The following is a 22,783-nucleotide window of genomic DNA, read 5'->3' as shown; positions in this document are numbered from 1 at the left end:
TTTGCCTGATAATGGTAAAAAGATGGCTGGCTCTGACGAGCATTTCGCCGGCTGCACTTGGTCCATTTATTTTTAGGACCAAGTCTCAAAAAAGTGCCCCAATTGACCAGATGACCACCGGAGGGAATCTGGGATCACCTCCCCTTACTCCCCCAGTGGTCACCAACGCCCTCCCTCCAAAAAACAAACAAACGTTTTTTGCCAGCCTGTATGCCAGCCTGAAATGTCATACCCAGCTCCCTGACAGCAGTATGCAGGTCCCTGGAGCAGTATTTAGTGGGTGCAGCCCAGGCCCATCCCCCCCTACTTGTTACACTTGTGGTGATAAATGTTGAGCCCTCCAAAAAAACCCAAAACCCACTGTACCCACATGTAGGTGCCCCCCTTCATCCCTATGGGCTATGGTAGTGGTGTACAGTTGTGGGGGGCTCAGCACCCAAGGTAAGGGAGGTATGCACCTGGGAGCAATTTTTGAAGTCCACTGCAGTGCCCCCTAGGGTGCCCGGTTGATGTCCTGGCATGTCAGGGGGGCCAGTGCACTGCAAATGCTGGCTCCTCCCATGACCAAATGCCTTGGATTTGGCCAGGTTTGAGATCGCTGGACCCGGTTTCCATTATGGCCGGAAACCAAACCCGACCATCTCTAAAGCCTGCTCAAATTCTGACACTTGGCCGGCTCCAACCGTATTATTGAAACAAAAGATAGCCGGCTATCTTTTTCGATAATACGGTTCTGCCACCGCTTTTCCGGCGCTGGCTATATAGATGGCCGCCCATCTATTTAGCCGGCACCGTTCGATTATGCCCCTCTATGTTATAACGGCACAAGAGTCTGTTATAGAATACTAGCTAACCTGGCATTGGCGCATCTAACACGTGCTCCTAGTAACACCAGCCATAACTGCATGCGTCTTAAGGATTTTGTAAGGATGCCCGGCAAGCCCATTGCCACATGCCAACCCTTTAGTTAAAGGGCCCCTATAAGATTTGCACATGGATCTTTATATATTTCAACGGTTTTTATTCATGACAAACATTATAGTCTCATTATACAACCATCTGGTAATATCAAAAGTGCATCTACCAATTACATCTAGCGTGTTCTTGTAATTACATGATGTCATCAAATTATAATTCCCAACATTTTATGAAGGATGTAACAGAATTTCACCAGTTATCAATTGTACCAAAATGAAAATTCAAATTTCTAGTGAATACAAAATGAACCTTCCCAATAACAAAGTCCTTCCTCCCTTCCCAACCCCCCAACCTCTCCCTCCCCCCATCCTAATCCCTCCCCCCTCCCCCCCCCCATCCTGAGACCTGAAGGATCTTAACCTAATCAACATTTAAGAACTCACCCTGCATTAAGAAGTAGACTCCGACCTCTAGGGCTAAGGATGCGTAAATAGGGACCCCAGAGGGCCAGAAACGCCACTCTCTTTCTCTGCAAGAGTCTAATCTCGCTAGCCTCCCAAGAAACCAGCTGATGCAACTGATTTCTCCAGTGCCAATATGCGGGAGGGTCTTTAACCGTCCAATATTGTAAAATGCAATTCCTAGCTAATAAACACATCTTACGAAGCATCAGTACTGTAAAGCGATTTTGACCTCTAAAGGACCCCGGAAGATCTAAGATTAATTGTTCAACATTTCCCAAAATCTGAATCCCCAGTCGCCCTTCCCAAAAGCCTCGAACCTGAGTCCAAAATCTTTGCAATGCAGGACAACTCCAGAACATATGCAACAGCGTACCTGGACTCATTCTGCACATGGATCTTTATAGAATAGCGCATAACAAAATGCCTGAGCAAATCTAAATTATTGCCAATTAACACCAATAATTGATTGGTAGCACCCAATTATTTGCACTAATTGGCTCATTAGCCAGTTTGGTTGTACACATCTCAGAATAGTGCAATTGTCTGCATGTTTACATTTGCACATTATTTATAGAATCCGGGGGATCGTACTTATGTCTGGTTTACTGCGCACTGTGAAAATAAGGCAAAGTCCTTTAACTCAGCTCTGCGCTAGCAGTTAGCGTGGGGCAAACTGGGAGTTGAATGCTTACCACAGTTTCGCAAAAGGGCCCCTTAGATTGTGAGCCCACTTGGGACCTGTGTATAATATGTAAACCACTTTGGTTGCACCACAGAAAAACAGTGTATCAAGAATCTAATAATCCTAATTCAAAATGGTGTAATTCACGGAGGAGACCTGTGCAGTAAATTTTACTGCTACTGTATTCACATTTTTCTGTATGCTGCTAATGAAGTTTCTTCTCCCTGTCTGAACTAGGGATTCAAGCCTCCCCTTCGAAGCACACGGGGTACTCAGTGCGGATGGAGAATGCGGTTCCCATTGTCACGCAGGCCCCTGGGGCTCAGGCTTTACAGATCCAGCCTGGTCTCCTGACTCAGGTACAGCTGTTCTTTCGTCTTTCTCTAGTACAGCCAAGTAACACTATGGGGTCCTTTTGTAAAGCTTAGCGTGTACTAAATGCTAAGAAACCCATGTTGTATGCTTCTTAGCGTTTAGCATGCGCAAATTCTGTTAGCGCATGCTAAATTTTAACAAAAGGGCCCCTATGTTATTTGCAGCAAACTCACAGGTCCACGAGGTCTTTGCTAGGCAGGGGACAAAATGTGAACTTCCTTCTCTCAAGATCTGACCTGTTTTGGGGCATCTATCCCAGTGACTAGCTGACTCAGGGCCCCTTTTACTAAGGCCAGGAGCCACTTCTGGCCGGTTAAATGGCGTTGGATATTGACCCCTTCATTTTTTGGGTTCTGCCCTCAACACACCCCTGGGAATGCCTCCTTTCCATCCCACTAGAAGTATGTGTGATATGGAACTCTGCCCGTGAATTTAACTGGAATAAGTGGGGGCATTTTCAGACAGCTTTTCTACCTGAGTGAAGAAGCAGGGGGCGGCGGATGCTGGACCTGCGGGAAGGGAAAGTAGGGAACGATTTGCCGCAGCACCCCTGAGCGTTCGCTGCGACGCACCAGGGTGCCGTGGTGCAGAGTTTGGGATCTGCTGCCCTACGCTGCCTATTAAAATGTTCTTTTACACATTGTTTTGACATTATAAGTAGTATACTGTACCATACTTTGTATTGTTAGTTGAATATTTTTACTGCTGTAATTATCTATTGCTTATGTTTGATTTATTCTTACTGTACACACCCTTGAGTGAATTCTTTCAAAAAGGCGGTAAATAAATTCTAACAGATAGATAAATAAATGGCTTGGAAATTTGCCCTCTTAATTGGAAGAAAGTTATCAGAAAAAAAAATTATACTCCATGTTATTTTCGTGAAACCATCATAGGTTGTGGCCAGTTGTCATGAATTAATTAGTGGCCTAGTGGTTAGGGTGGTGGACTTTGGTCCTGGAGAACTGAGGAACTGAGTTTGATTCCCACTTCAGGCACAGGCAGCTCCCTGTGACTCTGGGCAAGTCACTTAACCCTCCATTGCCCCATGTAAGCCGCATTGAGCCTGCCATGAGTGGGAAAGCGCGGGGTACAAATGTAACAAAAATAAAATAGTTACTATTGGAGATTCTACATGGAATGTTGCTACTATTGGAGATTCTACATAGAATGTTGCTATTCCACTGGCAACATTCCATGTAGAAGGCTGGGCAGGCTTCTGTTTCTGTGAGTCTGACGTCCTGCACGTACGTGCAGGACGTCAGACTCGCAGAAGCAGAAGCCTGCGCAGCCACATTGGTGATCTGCAAGGGCCGACCTCTACATGGAATGTTGCTAGCGGAATAGCAACATTCCATGTAGAATCTCAATTAGTAGCAACAGTGGAGGAGTGGCCTAGTGGTGGACTTTGGTCCTGGGGAACTGAAGAACTGAGTTTGATTCCCACTTCAGGAACAGGCAGCTCCTTGTGACTCTGGGCAAGTCACTTAACCCTCCATTGCCCCAGGTACAAATAAGTACCTGTATACAATATGTAAGCCGCATTGAGCCTGCCATGAGTGGGAAAGCGCGGGGTACAAATGTAACAAAAAAAATTTTGCTGCCACGTTAGTGCTAGCATAACCTACACGACTTACTGAGTGAGTGTAAGCAAGCATCGGTCATAAACAAACTGTGTCACACCAATCCATTATGGGCGAAAGCCTTAAACTAGAGGATCAACAAACAGTATTTTCTGCAGACTTTTCCCTGGGGCCCTTTTACTAAGTGGTGGTAGGGCTACCACGTAAATCGACACTACTTCCTGGTTAGCGTGCCCACCCGGCAGTAGTTTCAAAGTTGGTGCACGCTGTTTCTTGTGGTAGAAAATATTTTTTCTATTTTCTACCGCGGGCAGCATTCCCGGTGGTAATCGGCAGCGTGGCCACATTAGCGTGTGCTACATGATTATTGCACATGTAGCGTGTGAGCCCTTACCCGCTAGGTCAGTGGGTGGCAGTAAGGGCTCAGGCAGTAAATAGCTATGTGCTACTTTTAATTTTATCGCACAGCTGTTTACTGCCCCCATTTTTTAACTCAACCTCTTTTTAAAAAATGGCCCAGCATGTTCCAGAAACATGCACCCACACTACTGCAGGCCACTTTTTACCACAGCTTAGTAAAAGGACCCCTAAATGATCCCATGGGGAAGGCTCTGAGGCCTGCAGCAAATCACTCCCACTTGGTGCCATTTTCCCTGTGATATTTGTGCACTTTGAAATACTGGATCCACTGATGATTGACCGGTTGTTCTAAGGCAGGCAGAAGGTATACCCCAAAAGCTAAGAAGTTCTGAGACTTACCGATTTTGTAAAAAAAAAAATCTGGACCATGCCAAATGACTGATTTGTGAAAATATATTTTTGTTTCATATGTGTTTAATTCCTCCCCTCCCTGCCCCCGAGGTTTTTGAGAGGCTGAATTCTCCTTGTCTCTTGCATTATTTATTTTTATTACATTTGTACCCCGTGCTTTCCCACTCATGGCAGGTTCAATGCGGCTTACATGGGGCAATGGAGGGTTAAGTGACTTGCCCAGAGTCACAAGGAGCTGCCTGTTCCTGAAGTGGGAATTGAACTCAGTTCCTCAGTACCAAAGTCCACCACCCTAACCACTAGGCCACTCCTCATTATCTACAAATTAGTCCCCCCACCAAAAATGCTTTTTTTTCCTAACAACTTTTTTTTTATATTAACATGAAAAAGGGAAGGAAAGTTTTTAAATGTGTGTGTGTTTTAACTTAAAGGATTTCCCAGAAATGTGAGGTAACTCAATAAATACTGATTCAAACATCCCCAGTTACAGTGGGGGAAATAAGTATTTGATCCCTTGCTGATTTTGTAAGTTTGCCCACTGACAAAGACATGAGCAGCCCATAATTGAAGGGTAGGTTATTGGTAACAGTGAGAGATAGCACATCACAAATTAAATCCGTAAAATCACATTGTGGAAAGTATATGAATTTATTTACATTCTGCAGAGGGAAATAAGTATTTGATCCCCCACCAACCAGTAAGAGATCTGGCCCCTACAGACCAGGTAGATGCTCCAAATCAACTCGTTACCTGCATGACAGACAGCTGTCGGCAATGGTCACCTGTATGAAAGACACCTGTCCACAGACTCAGTGAATCAGTCAGACTCTAACCTCTACAAAATGGCCAAGAGCAAGGAGCTGTCTAAGGATGTCAGGGACAAGATCATACACCTGCACAAGGCTGGAATGGGCTACAAAACCATCAGTAAGACGCTGGGCGAGAAGGAGACAACTGTTGGTGCCATAGTAAGAAAATGGAAGAAGTACAAAATGACTGTCAATCGACAAAGATCTGGGGCTCCACGCAAAATCTCACCTCGTGGGGTATCCTTGATCATGAGGAAGGTTAGAAATCAGCCTACAACTACAAGGGGGGAACTTGTCAATGATCTCAAGGCAGCTGGGACCACTGTCACCACGAAAACCATTGGTAACACATTACGACATAACGGATTGCAATCCTGCAGTGCCCGCAAGGTCCCCCTGCTCCGGAAGGCACATGTGACGGCCCGTCTGAAGTTTGCCAGTGAACACCTGGATGATGCCGAGAGTGATTGGGAGAAGGTGCTGTGGTCAGATGAGACAAAAATTGAGCTCTTTGGCATGAACTCAACTCGCCGTGTTTGGAGGAAGAGAAATGCTGCCTATGACCCAAAGAACACCGTCCCCACTGTCAAGCATGGAGGTGGAAATGTTATGTTTTGGGGGTGTTTCTCTGCTAAGGGCACAGGACTACTTCACCGCATCAATGGGAGAATGGATGGGGCCATGTACCGTACAATTCTGAGTGACAACCTCCTTCCCTCCGCCAGGGCCTTAAAAATGGGTCGTGGCTGGGTCTTCCAGCACGACAATGACCCAAAACATACAGCCAAGGCAACAAAGGAGTGGCTCAGGAAGAAGCACATTAGGGTCATGGAGTGGCCTAGCCAGTCACCAGACCTTAATCCCATTGAAAACTTATGGAGGGAGCTGAAGCTGCGAGTTGCCAAGCGACAGCCCAGAACTCTTAATGATTTAGAGATGATCTGCAAAGAGGAGTGGACCAAAATTCCTCCTGACATGTGTGCAAACCTCATCATCAACTACAGAAGACGTCTGACCGCTGTGCTTGCCAACAAGGGTTTTGCCACCAAGTATTAGGTCTTGTTTGCCAGAGGGATTAAATACTTATTTCCCTCTGCAGAATGCAAATAAATTCATATACTTTCCACAATGTGATTTTCCGGATTTAATTTGTGATGTGCTATCTCTCACTGTTACCAATAACCTACCCTTCAATTATGGGCTGCTCATGTCTTTGTCAGTGGGCAAACTTACAAAATCAGCAAGGGATCAAATACTTATTTCCCCCACTGTATAAAGTATTAGAGTTCTTTTTTTTTTTTTTTAAGCCTTAGCTCTAGTTGAACAATAGGAGTGTTCTGGAATGTTCCGCATTGCTTGAGAGTGCATGAAGAGAAAATAGCATGTGGAGAGCTATTGTGAGGCAGGAAAGAATGCCCTACGATCCTCAGGTGGCCATTCATATTGCATTAGTGCTATCATACTTGAGTCAAAGAAAGAGTTATTGATAGGATGATACTGTTCTTTTGGGGATTTGGGTCTTTTAGTTTATCTCTAGATGTGAGCCGCCGACTCAAGAGAGTTGTTACTGCTCTGTCAGAGAAAATCTGGACCAAGCCAAATGAGTTTGGGCCTGTCTTGTAATTCAGTACAAAATGGTATTCTGGCAGTAAAGTGTGTGCAGAACCTCTTCACACTGTGCAATTGGCAGAAATAATTAATGTTACTGGTTCTTTCTCACTTAGAAGGAAAAAGACTGGTGTCTGAGGCTGGAGCTTCCCATGCTGTACTGGCCCAAACACATTGCCATCAGTTCTCCTAGTGTGCAGTCAGTGGCGTTCCTAGCCTGGATGGCACCCGGGTCGGATCGCTGATGTGCACCCCCCCCCCCGGGTGCAGGTCCCCCCCCCCCGGTGAAATGACCCCCCCCCGGGTGCACGCCGCTGGGGGGGGGGGGTGCCGCGGCGTGCGCCCGTCGGCTCCGAAAAGTTCGCTAACTTCGCTCGTTCGCTGCAGCTCCCTCTGCCCCGGAACAGGAAGTAACCTGTTCCGGGGCAGAGGGAGCTGCAGCGAACGAGTGAAGATAGCGAATTCGGAGCCAGGCACCCCCCAGCGGCGTGCACCCAGGGCGGACTGCCCCCACCGCGCCCCCCCCCCCCCCCTCCCGGTATGCCACTGTGTGCAGTATGTTTTCATATTCCTCCCTGGCGGCGAATCTTAATACTCTATTATTTTTACTATTCATTATTAATTAAACTAAAAAAAAACATGTGATGGCCTAATGACTCGGCGCTGCCACACAGAGACCCTAGTTTGATTCTGGAGTTGGGTCTTCTACACCCAAGGTTGGCTGGGGATGCTGTGGAGCCAACATTTAGTCCTAGGGGATGGGGGGGGGGGGGGGGGGGGGGGTTGATCACTGCACAATGGTGACACCTAGTGGTCAGACTGAGGGCCCATGTTTGCTTTTCTCTATGCTTTTGTCTATGGAATTCACTGTGAATCCTGTGGTTTAATTTTTGCCGTTCATCTATGTTTTGTTTTGTTTTCCTTGTGCAAGTTCTAATAAGCTCCAGCAAGATGGAACCACCACTACTTGTAACACACTGAACTCATTGTCCATTTTCTACAATGAAAAGAGCCAGTGTCCCTTTAAGAGCAAAGCCTGTGTATCATTGAGATGTGGCACCTGACCCTGGCTATATCTGTCTCCCTTCAATGGAACTTTTGTGGATTGGCCCATGTGTATGAAAATTTAATGTACTGCCCGGGTAGGCCAGGATTAGTTTTCACCTCTTGTTTAAAACGTTGGGAATGGACAGCTTGCTCACTCAGTCTCACCTTTCAGATCACATTTCAGTAATAAACAGCTTTATAGATGCCTTGCCCATGAAATGCTCTTTCAGTTGATGGCTGCACTAGAATGTGGGTGAAGGTTAGAATGCTTATCATCTACATGACCTCTATGGAGATCTATGAAATGAAAGCTTTTTATTTTACTTAAAAATTGACAGCTTTATATATATATACTAGTAAAAAAGGCCCGTTTCTATAGGCAAGGAAACGGGCCTTAGGCAGGCAATTCCCCCCCCCCCCCCCCGGGCTACGGCCCCCTCGAACCCCCCCCCTCCCGCGAACCTATCGATCCCCCCCCCCCCCGGAACGCCGAAAACTGCCGCCGCCGCCGTTGTTGTGCTACCTTCCCTTCCCGTAGGTTGTTCAATCATCTTCTTAGAAAGTTTAACTTCGTGACACACAGAGTTAAACTTTCTAAGAAGATGATTGAACAACCTACGGGAAGGGAAGGGAAGGTAGCACAACAACGGTGGCGGCAGTTTTCGGCGTTCCGGGGGGGGGGGATCGGCAGGTTTGCGGGAGGGGGTGGGTTTTGAGGGGGCCATAGCGCGGGGGGGGGGGGGTGACAGCTGATTCCGAGGCAGTAGGAGGAGTAGGGAAACACAGCTGTGTTGACGTCAGTGACGTCCGTGCATGTCTGCCTCGCAGACCACTTGCAGCCAGGGAGCCACGGTGCCAAGCATAGAACGTTGGAGGTGAGAATTATTATATAGGATATATAGCCCCTGGATACATTACAGACTTGATCGACTTAACAACTAGAAACACATCAGCATCAACACGAACATATCTAAATCTGCACTACCCAAGCTGCAAAGGCCTCAAATACAAATCAAGTTACGCATCCAGCTTTTCCTACATAAGCACACAACTGTGGAACACACTACCAAAAGCCTTGAAAATGACGCACGACCACCTAAACTTCCGGAAATCACTAAAAACTAACCTGTTCAAAAAGGCATACCCTGCCGATCCAGCCTAAATGCCTGATCTCTGCGACACAACAAAACTAAAGTACGTAATGGACAGAACTCAACTCTTCCATTGTACGATTCCCTAATTGTGGCTGTGCCACATGATCTTTATCCTACCACAACATCACTTTGTATTTGTTCTCACCGGAGCCGGCAAACGCCTCTCCGGTACTATGTAAGCCACATTGAGCCTACAATATATGGGAAAATGTGGGATACAAATGTAACAAATAAAATATATCAAACATATAAACGGCGAGTGACCGACTCACTCGCAAATGCGCAGTAGAGACTTCCCTCTCTGTCCCGCCCCCGTGTCAATACGTGATGACGAGGGCGGGACAGAGAGGGAAACTGCGCCGCCGAGGTTGATACCGCCCCCCCCCCCCCACCCGAGGTCGCCGCTACCGTTACCCCCCCCCCCCCCCACCCGGCCCGGGCCCTCTCTCCGCTACTAAACTTACACATCCATTCTCCGGAACGCAGCACGCACGTCAGCTGAGCTGCCGTCGGCCTTCCTTCCCTGCCTGTGTCCCGCCCTCGCTGGCGTTACATCACAGGAGGGCGGGACACAGGCAGAGAAGGAAGGGCCGACGGCAGCTCAGCTGATGTGCGTGCTGCGTTCTGGCGAATGGATGTGTAAGTTTAGTAGCAGAGAGAGAGAGGGCCCGGGCCTGGTGGAGGGATGGCGGCGACTCCGGGGGGGGGGGGGGGGGGAACGGTAGCAGTGGCGACCTCACGGGGAGGGGGGGAGGGGGAAGGAAGGAAGGAAAACCCCAATACCAGCCCGTTTTTACGGGCTCAACGGCTAGTATATATATATAGCCCACACTGTCAGGAATGCTAGGCAGGTAGGGAAAGGGGATGGGACTTTATGTGGCTAGAATCAAAACAGTTTACATGTTATATACAGGTACTTAGGGACCCTTTTACAAAGGACTTGCCATGTGCCAATTCGGAACTACCGCTGGGCTACCGCAGGATCCCGATGGTAGTTCCTACTCCCAGCATGCACCATTTCTGGCGCTACAAAGAAAAGCCGGCCTTTTTCCCACTGCGGAAAAAAAGGGGGCCTCGGCGCACGTCAAAAACACGCGCTGACAAAAATGTTAAAATGTGCTGATGCTACCACAGGCCCCCTTTTACCACAGTTTGATAAAAGGGGTTCTTATTTTGTAGCTGGGGCAATGGAAGGTTAAGGGCCCTTTTACCAAGCTCTGATAAAAGGGGGCCTGCGGTAGTATCGACGTGTGTTTTTGACCTTCGCCGAGGCCCCTTTTTACCGCAGTGGGTAACAGGCTTTTTTTTCTTTTAAAGGAAATAGCCCTGCGCTGATCACAGGGATTGGCACGCAGCTGTTTCTGGGGGAGCCCTTACTGCCACCTACTTAGGTGATGGTAAGGGCTCCTGTGCTAACCCGGTGTGCCAGAAATGGTGCATGCTGGGGGTGGGAACTACCGCAAAGCTTCTGTGGTAGCCCAGCGGTAGTTCTGAATTGGTGTGCGGCAAGCCCTTTGTAAAACAGCCCCTAAGTGACTTGACCAGAGTCACAAGGAGCCGCAGTGGGAATTCAACCCAGTTCAACTCAAAAGGAGTTCCAAGATACATAAGGATTTTGGGGATTCTTTCTAATGATACCTTGTCCTTTAATCCTTAGATAAACCTAAGAACATAAGTATTGCCATACTGGGACAGACCGAAGGTCCATCAAGCCTGGCATCCTGTTTCCAACGGTGGCCAATCCAGGTCACAAGTACCTGGCAAGATCCCAAAACAGTACAATACATTTTATGCTGCTTATCCGAGAAATAAGCAGTGGATTTTCCCCAAGTCATTTCAATAATGGCTTATGGACTTTTCTTTTAGGAAATGATCTAAACCTTTTTTAAACCCCGCTAAGCTAACTGCTTTTACTACATTCTCTGCCAACTAATTCCAGAGTTTAATTACACGTTGAATGAAGAAATATTTTCTCTGATTCATTTTAAATTTACTACTCATCCATTCACTTTGCTTGTGAGCTATACAAATATCTTTATTTTACTTATATATCTTTTATTCTTCTTATATACTCAGTCTTTAAAATCTTATCCAGAATATCATAAATTCTTCTCATGGTCTCAATCTTTTGTCTTTCATCGATCCTCAAACCCTCCTCCCCCCCCCCCCCCAAATATGTTTTTAATTGCAATTTCCAAAATTTTTATTGCAGCCAATTAAAAGGTTATGCAAAAAAAATTGCCTGTACTAAAATTTTGGAAATTGCAGTTAAAAAACATTTTTTGTGGGGGTGGGACTTGAGTACCAGTGAAAGACAAAAGGAAGCTATGGTCCAAGCAGATGAAATCTCTAATGTCTGCACTAAGGGCCCTGTTTACTAAGCCGCGGTATAGGCGTGTTAACATTTTTAATGCGCGTTAACCATGTATGCATGTTAACTGCGTACGCACCTACAATATCCCTATAGGCGCGTACACGGTTAACGTGCACGGTAATTGTAGGCGCGTTAAAAATGCTAACGCGTCTTAGTAAACAGGGCCCTAAGAAAGGTTGCTGAGGTCCTTTTCCCACAATTTTATCAATATTTCAAAGTTTGAGAACACAAGAAGAATTTATAATATTCTGAATAAGATGTTAAAGACTGAGTATATAAGAAGAATAAATGATATATAAGCAAAATAAATATATTTGTACCGCTCACAAGCAAAGTGAATGATTGAGTCATTATTGGTAACTTGCATCTCCATTTGAGTTGATTGATTTAATTGATCCAGGTTCATCTCAAACTTGCACTGAATTGAACCCAGTTCCCCAGGCTCTGAGGCTGCTCCGTTAACCACTAGGCTACTCCTCCACTCAGTCAATAAAAATGTAGGGGTTAATAGAATAGCCATAGTGAGTCAGACCAATGGTCCACCTATCCCAGTATCCTGCTTCCAAGTACTTGACAGAAACCCAGTTTGTAGCAACATTCCATGCTACCAATCCCTGGGCAGGCAGTGGCTTCCCCTTGTCCACCTGAATAAAAGACTGTGGACTTTGCCTCCAGGAATTTGTCCAAACCTTTTTTAAACCCAGATACACTAACCGCTGTTACCACATCCTCCGGCAAAGAGTTCCAGAGCTTAACTATTCTTGGAGTGAAAAAAATATTTCTTCTTTTTTGTTCTAAAAATATTTCCAAGCAATTTCATTGAGTGTCCCCTGCCCGGTTACCTGCTGGGTTAGCGCAGGAACTCGTAAATGCTCCCCCCAAAATGGCCGCGCAGCAAGTGATTCACTTACTGCACGGCCATTTCTTTTCCAGCATTTGAGAATGAGCATTAATAAAAACTGCATTTTCTTCAGCAGGGTTTGCTATTTGTCTTTTTGTTTCATACTAGAAATAAAGACAGGCTATAATGACACTGCATCATAATACATATTCCCAGTGCAATTTTTCTAGCGAAAAAGGTGCCAGTACTCAAATGCCAGGCCACCCTTCAGGGATGGGTTGATCACTGAGGGACCCACCCCACAAGAGCCAGGCCCCCTACAACAAGTCATAGAATCTATGACAAGGCAGAATTGGTGTGTAGAGCCTGAGTTCCTTCATTAAAACTTGGGGTCCTTGGGTCAATTTTAGCAGACAATGGAAAAGGTGCCGGTACTCAGTACCCCCAAGTACCCCCTCAAAAAAGCCCTGCATATTCCTGTAAAATACACCAGAATAAAAATCATTTCAAAAATTCAATAAAAGCCTTCTTAAAACGAAAAGTCTTCAAACACTTTTGAAAATTATTAATGCCCTTCATAGCTCTTAACTGTTCAGGAAGTTCATTCTATAACTTAGTCCAGTTATGTAAAATATAGAGGCTCTGTACATATCCAATTTTACATGATGAAACAAAGGTATATGTAAAAGATGTTTTTGAGGAATTTGACCTTGTGGGCTTTAGTTATAGAAATACTGATTTCAGGCGGGCTGTGGACAGACACAAGGGGACCTTAGTGGCAAGGCAGAGAAGGGAGAAGAGCTCAGCTTGAGTGGGATCTGTGACAGCACAGTAGACGGGTAAGAATAGGCAGATTGGATGGACAAGTGGTCTTTTGCCAGGGTTTTTAAGGTGTGCTGTAGCTGAGATGGGAGATTCTTTCCAGTGTTTTACTCAAAATGTAAATCATCGTTCCCTCTTTCATAGCAGGCCTGGCCCAGTGGCACCCAGCAAATATTACTGCCCCCAGCCTGGCAGCAGCTGACTGGAGTAGCAGCCCACACCTCTGTTCAGCATGCAACTGTAATTCCAGAGACCATGGCGGGTACTCAACAACTAGCAGACTGGAGGTGGGACATATTTTCTTTTGTAGAACATATATAGGGTGGCATGTTCTTGAAGTGGACGTCCTTTATTAAATTGAGAATGTTAACAAGTGGCAACATTAGCCATCGTAGTGTCATGTTGATGTATCTAGATTATAATGGAATACCACCTGCCTAGCAGACGTTCCTGGTAACTTTAGCAATGATGTGGTTATGGACATGTACATTGTAACCCACAGTAATATCAGGCACCTGTCAACACTGTTCTTTGGAAACCTTGGACCATCATTTTGATTTCTGGTTTGTGTATAAAAATGAGCCCTCTCATCAGTGCGTTTTTGCTAGCAAAAAAGGTGCCGGTACTCAAATGCTAGGCCATCCTTCAGAGGTAGGGTAATCACTGAGGAACCCACCGCACAATAGCCAGGCCCCCTGCAACCAGTCACAGAATCTATGGCAAGGCAGAATTGTTGTCTTGAGCCTGAGCTCTTTCATTAAAACTTAGGGACCATGGGTCAATTTTAGCAGACAATGGAAAAGATGCCGGTACTCAGTACCTAAGTAGCCCCTCAAAAAAAGCCCTGCCTCTCATGAACCCAGGGTGTACTTACACTTCTGGCTCTTACTACACAACACATCCTTGAGCTATGATGAGACATAGTTGCATTATGGGGGGGGGACATACTTGCATTAGGGGGGGGGTCAGTTTTCAGTAGCCTACCTTGCTGCAAGGCCAAACTGAGACTACCCCATTCTAGTGCATTATGGGCTTGCAGCACTGGTTTCAATGGGCAGGATCAGGCACTTCAAAGCCTGCACCGCATTGGGATGTAAGTTCAAAACCAGGTCTGTCCCAAAGCTCCAACCTGGAACTGGGTAACGTGGCATCTGTTATCATGAGTTTTGTGAAATCCGTCGATCAGCCCAAACCGAAACACTTAATGCACCTTCCGATACTAAATTAAGGGGTCCTTTTACAAAGGTACGTTGAAAAATGGCTTGCGGTAGTGTAGGCGCAGGTTTTGGGTGCGCACAAATCCATTTTTCAGCGTGCTTGTGAAAAAGGGCCTTTTTTAAAAATGAAAATGTATGTGCGGCAAAATCAAAATTGTCGCGTGTCCATTTTGGGTCTGAGACCTTACCGCCAGTCATTGACCTAGCAATAAAGAATCCAGGCCGTAATGACCTATGTGTGTCAATTGCCACTTGGCGCGCGTCCGTTATGCACGCCCGATAATAAAAAATATTTTTTAAGACGTGCGTATCGGACACGCGCCAAAAATGAAATTACTGCAAGAGCCATGCGGTAGTCAGGCAGTAACTCCATTTTTGCACACGTTGGGCGTGTGTAGATGCTTAGTAAAAAGGCCCCTTAGAGAGGAATGGAAGTCTCCAGAAAGTGAATGAATAATGACTTCATCATTGCCATTTTTCTTCTAGGAGCACACATGGTCATGGCAATCATTACAATCCCATCATGCAGCAGCCTGCCCTCTTAGCAGGTCATGTGACTCTCCCTTCTGCCCAGCCCTTGAATGTGGGTGTAGCACATGTCATGAGGCAACAGCCAACCAGCACCTCCTCTTCCCGTAAGAATAAACAGCATCAATCGTCAATGAGGTAAAGCATTTAAACTCTCCAACTTGCAGACTCACAAATGAGCGTGATGACCTAATTTTGGAAACATTTCAAAATGTGCCATTCAGGTTTCAGTTCAGAAGAGTGACTCTGGTGTTAATAAAAAGTGTTGCTGTTAAAATCTTTGAAGGGGATTAAGTTCTTAAAGAAAGCAATTGACTTGGTTTTTATGATTAGAGTAAGTTGGAAGATCTCTGCTTTTGGGCAGTGTTGGTTATGTAACTAGTCAGCTCATTTTCGAAAGTGATCGCCGGCCATCTTCCGACACAAATCGGGAGGTGGCCGGCGATCTCGCAAAAGTGGCCAAATCGGTATAATCGAAAGCCGCTATTTTGACACCATCGCCGCTTTCCCGTCGCAGAGCCGGCGAAAGTTCAAGGGGGCGTGTTGGCAGCGACGCGAAGGCGGGGCATGGGTGGGGTTACGAAATGGCCGGCTTTAGCCCATAATGGGAAAAAAAACCTGGCGATGAAGAGCATTTGGCTGCTTTTACTTGGTCCCTTTTTTTTCATGTCCAAGCTACAAAAAGGTGGCCGAACTGACCACAGGAAGGAATCGGGGATGACCTCCCCGTACTCCCCCAGTGGTCACCAACCCCCTCCCAGCATAAAAAACAGGTTACAAATACTTTTTTGCCAGCCTCTATGCCAGCCTCAAATGCCGTACCCACCTCCATGACAGCAGGATGTGTTCTGTCCTCCGACAGCCTTTGCCTGCTTGTGATGTGGCTCTGGGGTGAGTGTGGCACCTTTTCTGTTATTTGCACTGCAGAGTCAGATCAGCAATGCATTGTGGTGGGTATAGGTATTGGTAGTTGGTAGGCTGTACTCCCTTGGTGCTTTCCCCCTGCTTACTGGGTCAGAGTGTGCCCCGTTTTGTTTCCTGTTGTAGTCCATGCGGTAGTGGCCATTTTTGTAAGACAGTTTTAGATCCCTTTCCTGTGTTACCCACGTCAGAGAACGTAGTTCTTACCTTGAATGGTGCTGAAAGAGGGCATTGATTGTGCCAGCTCTAACCTACTGCTAATCTTAGTACCAGGGGACTCTTTGCCAGTGGGGCACAACCTCTGATCTGCAGTTAACTGTGAGTAAACGTGGTTATTTCAAGAAAGGACTTTTTCAGAGAGATTAGTCTTCAGGTGTGAACTGGTGTGCCAAAGTTATACAGCAGCAATAAGTCCTAGAGGCTGTATGCAGGTCACTGGAGCAGTTTTAGTGGGTGCAGTACATTTGTGGGTAGTGGGTTTTGGGGGGGTTGGAGGGCTCAGCTCCCAAAGTAAGGGAGCTATACACGTGGGAGCTTTTCTGAAGTCCACCGCACTGACCTCTAGGGAGCCCGGTTGGTGTCCTGGCATGTCAGGGGGAACAGTGCACTAAAAATGCTGGCTCCTCCCACGGCAAAATGCCTTGAATTTGGTCGGGGTTTGAGATGGGCGACATAACTTTCCATTATCGCAAAAAAACGAAGCCGGCCATCTCAAACCCCGGCCAAATCCAATGCATTTGGCTGGCAGGAACCGTATTATCGAAACAAAAGGTGGCCGGCCATCTTTTTTGAAAATACGGGTCTGGCCAGCTGTTTGTGGTGCCGCCAAAATACATCGCCGGCCATGTATTTCGCCGGCGCTGTTCGATTATTCCCCTCTAGGTTACTAATAGACCTCAAGAACTGACAATACACTTCTATCTGTAGTAGAAAGTCCTGTGAGCACAGTGGAAGATCAACCGAACTGAAGAATTGAAGTCTAGGGGGCTAAGGATGGCTTACCTAAGGATACTCAAGTCAAAGGCAGACCCCAGGACTAGAACCTGCAGTTTCAGAGTTCCTTGCCTCTTGTACCTATAGGTCATTCCTCTTTTCTGCAATAAATACCTTGAAGAGAAACTCTGTCCTAACTGAGTAATTTATGCAACAGGTCTTTTCTGAACCTGTATTTTAACAGGAGCTATGACAGATGTGACCCAGTAGCTCAGAGGGTACAGCGGTGTTTCACATCTTCCCAAAAGAATGTACTTCAAAAATAGAGATGAAGCCCAATATTTAGAAAATGCTGAACTCCTAAATGTATTCTCCTAAGATAGCTTCCTAAATGTGTGCCCTATTTCTTGCCGAACCTACAGGGCCAGTGCTAGACATGACGGGGCCCAGGGCAGACGCTAGTTAGAAGGCCTCAAAGCTTGCTTGCAGGCTGTCCCTTTTTCAACTTCAGGCAGTTTTGGGACCCCCCCCCCCCCCCCCCCCCCCCCCCCACTAACACAGGGGCCCAGGGCAATTGCCCACCCCTAACGCCGGCCCTGCAAACATAGGAGCATAACTTTTCAGCTGAAAACTTCGGAGCTTAAAAGTTATGCTCATAGATTTAGGCCTGCCATATGTTTGCCTAATTTATGAGCCTAGTATTAAAAATCAGTGTTAAGCTCCTAACTTATCTTCCCCACCTTAAATCCATTTCTATTACCACCTATTTTTTTTATGCTCCTAAATTTAAGACTTTAGGGCCTGGTATTCAGCTGGCGGCAGCCAGTGTTTTCCTGACCACCACCGGCATTATCCCTGGAAATTCAGTGCTGTGCATGTCCGGGCTCCAGCATTGAATTTCTGGATATATGGAGGTGGTGAAAACATAGCTGTTTAGGAGGAGATTCTATATATGGAGCCTAAAAAATTGGCAAAGAAATCAGTTCCGACTAAGTGTATTCTATAATTGGTGCCTAGATTTAGGCGCAGATTATTATAGAATACGCTTAGTTCATATTTCAGCGTCCATTTACAGTAAACAAAAACTTGGTGTAAATCCCTGCACGTAGATTTAGGTGCACTGGGCCATATTCTGTAACTGAGCGCATACATTTTGGAACGGCTACAAAATGCACGTTTCACTGCCCATATCCACGCCCCTTTTTGCCTGCGCACGTTAGAAGTTAGGCACACTGCATTACAGAATGCGCTTAGCGAGTTATGCGCCTAAATTCTAATCAGTTCCAATTAATGCTCATTATTGCTTGTTCAGTGCTTTTATCAGCGCTTGCTTGTTAAGTTACGCACGTTGTTATAGAATCTGTGCCGATTTTGGCGCAGAACTCTTAAGTGCCCAGTATAGAATCCAGGGGTTAAATGCCCCTTTTACAAAGCTGCAGTATTGATTCTTGGCATGGCAAATTAGACGAAGCCCATTCAGTTCCTATGGGCTTCGTCACATTTGTCGCACGGGAATCACTACCGCAGCTTTGTAAAAGGAGCCCTAAGTGTAATATTGAGCACTTAACTGGCTATGATGAACTGCATAAAGATAGACTGCATTTTATGTAGTCCTATTTATCAGTTATCTTAACCAGTTAAATGCTGAAAATCGGCACTTAACCGTTTAGGTACCGACTCCGCCCCTGGAAAGACCACAAAATAGCCTGTTTTGGCCTGACGCTAACTGGGCATTTTCAGCAGCAGTATGCAGTTGAAAGTCACTGAAAATGCCCCATTAGCAATTTAAATAGCCTAGAGTCTGTCCTGGCCTTTAAATCGTTTTGAATATCGGACCCTTAGTGACATTTTGAGTAAAAATGTATGCACTCAGCTTGATAGATTTTCAAGGAGGCCAGTTCATGAGCATAACTCTCAAAGTTAGAAGCATTAATCCTTCGAATATTAGGCTCATGTTTTTTTTTAGTTTGCTTTCTCGCTGTCTTTTCGTGAACCATTTTCTTGGGGGGGGGGGGGGCGGAGGGGAAGACGAGAGTGACCCCCATCCCCCTTTTTATTTATTTAAAATAAACAGCCCTTTCATCCCCTGCTAGAGAGTTCATTTATACAGAGGCAGCCATGCATGAGAGAAATGTAGCATTCATGGGAGCTCTGAAGAGGCATAAGTTGCCAGCACTTAAAGAATGTAGAAATCAGAAGGGGGGGGATGGGGAAGGGAGCAAATTGTAAAGAGGAGACAGGAGAGTCTTTAGTTTTCAGTAATCTAAATAGGGGCCAGGGCGAGCTGCTACTGAGATTGTAAAGCAGCTTTTTTTGGAGTACAGAGTTGGTATGGTCCTACCCCTTCTCCTGATGGGCTGGCAGGATTAAGGCATAGGCAAATTAGGCACATGCCTAGGGCCCAAGTATTTATGAGGCAACCTCTCAGATGTGCAAGTCGATGGCTGCTGTGGTGGAGTTTTGCCCTGGGATAAAGAAGAGTGTTGGAAGTATATATATATATGTGTGTGGTGGTGGAGTTAGGAACCAGAGCCATCGTTGCCCACAGAGGTCTCTCTATTCTCCCCCACTCCCTGCGCATTGCCTTCCAGTCAGCAGGAGGAATTGGCAAGCAGTTTTTCCTACCTGCCATTTTCTCCTCTGCTAGTTTTCCTCTGCAGTCAGAATCATAGGAGGGTGTGTTTGAGGGAGTGCTAAAATACTATGATGAGGGGGCCCAACATTTTGTTGCCCTAAGGCCCAACCAAGGGATAATCCTGCTTTATGGGCTGAACCATCTTTTAAAAAACATTTTCTACCCAGAAGGCGGGTCCTACCTTGCATTCGTAGATGATTGATCTGTATTGATGACCATCTTCCATTTTGGAAAGACTTTTGTCAGGCGCCAAATGGGTTAAACTAGTATGAAATTCTCTACTCTCCCTCCTACACCTAAGCATAAAATCAGGTTTTGCTGTTTGTGAATCCTTTATGAACAAAACAATTTATAGTGGCCAGCACAATTAGATTTTGTCTACAGATCCAGTCTGAATCAGCGTGTGTATAAACTGCAAGATGAAGAGATTTGATAGCAGGACAGGCATGCGGGCAGGCTTACATAAAGAAGGAGGAATTTAAAAATCTCCTGTAAAAACACGGTCATGTACTGTATGTTTATGACGCTTATGGAGTGTGGATTTCTGCAGGGACCACTTCTGTTCTCTGACAGATATCCTCTATATCTTCTTGAGTGCTTGATGCCACAAAAGGGACGCCCTGCTTTGCTTTCTCTGGAATTATACATTTTTGAAGCTCCTGTGGTCACAAGGAATAATTATTATCAATGTGTTTAAATAATTCATTGCAAAAGGTTGGTGGTGTAGGATGTCTCAGCTGTCTGTGTTCTAATGGTGGCCAGGCTGCCTCCCCTATAGCAAGCAGTCCTGCAGTGAATTGTAGGTGGTGGAGACATGCCCAGCCATTAAATGCTAGGAGTGTGGCCACAGTGGACCCACTGGGAGACATGCAGCGGGAGGTAAATGGGGAGGGAGACCTTTCTGACCCATCCCCACTTTCCCCTGACTTCTGGCTGCTCCAGCAGCTCCCTGCTTTCTAGTGCAGGCAGTGTTATATCTCAAGCCTGAACCAGTGAAGCATTCCTTTCTGAAAGGAGGTGTCCCCCATGCTGCTCATTGAAAAACAAAGCAAACAGAGAGGCGCAGTGCCCCCTTGGGTGCACGGAGCCGAAGATAACGTGGCGCCGTGCACCGAGGGGGCATGCGCGTTCCGGCCCAGCGGGGTGCCCAGGCCAGGTACAAGGTGGCCGCGTGCCCAACGCGAAAGGGGCACCCCGCTGGAAGAGGGCGGAGAGAAAACGGGGGATAAAAGCCCCGGGGAGGAGCCCGGACGCCCTCTTTCGCGTCCGGGCTCCAGGTGCACCTCACCTCACCTTCCTACACGCCGCGTTAGTCCAGGGAGTGTTACAGGCCAGAACGTCGGAGCGGCGAAATTGTAGAAGGGAGCACCGCTGTTGGGCACTGGGCTCCAGGTGCACACGAGCAGCTCCTTTCCAGCGGCGATTCGACGGACCCAGCGGCGCTCCAAGCAAATGCAAAAATCTGCCTCTGGGGCTCCTGTGATTTGATCTGATCCAATTGCCCTCTCAGTCTCTGGGAAACCTTCTACCTGCCGGATTCCTTTGTAGCTTCATTGATAAAGGAATAGAAAGAAGGGTCAACAAACAAGTTGTAAGTGATAGTTTTTTGACTGGACTAACTCAGTCCGGCTCTTCCAAGCTCCTGAGCTTCCCGGCCTTCACTGGCAATTTTTAAAATCTAGTCTGCTCTGACATTCTCTGAAGCTCTGTTGTTTCTGTCCATAATGGAGTTCTGCCCTGAAGTTATGAAGAATGAAAAGCAGTTGCAGAATAAATACCATCTTCTCACTCATCAATTTGGCATGTGGATTTAGGTTTTAACAGATAAAACACCCCCAGAGCAAAAAAAAAAAGGTAGGGCCCAATATTCAGTCAGCTGAGATCAATGTTTTGCTAACTGCCGCTGTCATTAAACCTGGAAATTCAGTGGTCAGCCAGGTTTGGGCCCTGGCACTGAATTTCTTAGTTTCCAGAGCTGGCTATTGGTTACCGCATAAAGATAGGACTGACTTTATGGAGCGGCTGGTTCAGGAGCCGACAAGAGGAGGAACAATTCTAGACCTAGTCCTTAGTGGAGCGCATGATCTGGTGCAGGAGGTAATGGTGCTGGGGGCTGATTGCTAACAGTGATCATAACATGACCAGATTTGATATTAGCTCTGGAGTAAGTACACATAGGAATTCCAATACTTTAGCATTTAACTTTCAAAAAGGAGACTATGATAAAATGAGAAGAACGTTGAAAAAAATCTTGAAGAAGCAGCTGCAAAGGTCAAACATTTACTATCCTGGAAACCCAGGCCAGATATATTCTATGTATTAATAAAGGAGGAAGGAAGGCTGGCATGGTTAAAAAGTGAGGTGAAGGAACCTATTAGAGCTAAAAGAAAATCCTTCAGAAAATGGAAGAAGGATCCGACTGAAAATAATAAGAAACGGCTTAAGGAATGGCAAGTCAAATGCAAAGCACTGATAAGGAAGGCAAAGAGAAACTTTGAAAAGAAGACTGCGTTGGAGGCAAAAACATGTAGTAAAAGCTTTTTTAGGTATATTAGAAGCAAGAAGTCACAAAAGAATCGGTGAAACTGTTAGATGACCAAGGGTAAAAAGGGCACCTAGGGAAGGCAAGCCATAGCGGAGAGATTAAATGAATTCTTTGCTTTGGTCTTCACCAAGGAAGATGTGGAAGAGATACTGGTGCCAGAAATGGTATTCAATGCTGATGAGTCAGAGAAAGTGATTCAAATCTCTGTAAACCTGAAAGATGTAATGGGGCAATTTGACAAATTGAAGAGTAGCAAATCGCCCGGTACGGATGGTCTACATCCCAGAGTTCTGATAGAATTGAAAAATGAACTTGCAGAACTATTATTAGTAATACGTAATTTATCTTTAAAATCAAGCATGGTACCGGAAGATTGGAGGGTGGCGAAATTATAGACCGGTGAGCCTGATGTTGCCCGGTGCCGGGCAAAATGGTAGAGACTAATATAAAGAACAAACTTACAGAGCATATACATAAGCATGGATTAATGAGACAATGCCAATATGGATTTAGTGAAGGGAAATCTTGCGTCACCAATCTACTATATTTGTTTGGA

At 46.0% G+C, this 22,783-nt stretch overlaps 1 protein-coding gene across 2 annotated transcripts in view; it reads left to right on the top strand.

The window, feature by feature from the left end:
- The window catches only part of HIPK2 (homeodomain interacting protein kinase 2), a 283,961-nt gene that overhangs the window by 208,584 nt on the left and 52,594 nt on the right, over nucleotides 1-22,783 (top strand). The window contains exons 9-11 of one of the 2 annotated variants that reach the window (XM_030214137.1): nucleotides 2,302-2,423; nucleotides 13,596-13,735; nucleotides 15,152-15,331. In XM_030214137.1, coding sequence (XP_030069997.1) covers nucleotides 2,302-2,423; nucleotides 13,596-13,735; nucleotides 15,152-15,331 — 442 coding nt within the window. Of the gene's footprint in view, nucleotides 1-2,301; nucleotides 2,424-13,592; nucleotides 13,736-15,151; nucleotides 15,332-22,783 lie in introns of both variants that reach the window. The other variant, XM_030214136.1, reaches the window with a different exon arrangement.

Source organism: Microcaecilia unicolor, chromosome 9, assembly GCF_901765095.1.
Source record: "Microcaecilia unicolor chromosome 9, aMicUni1.1, whole genome shotgun sequence".
Taxonomy (NCBI): Eukaryota; Metazoa; Chordata; class Amphibia; order Gymnophiona; family Siphonopidae; genus Microcaecilia; species Microcaecilia unicolor.
Note: the sequence above shows the minus strand (reverse complement) of the source record. Positions and strands in the feature narration are given on the sequence as shown.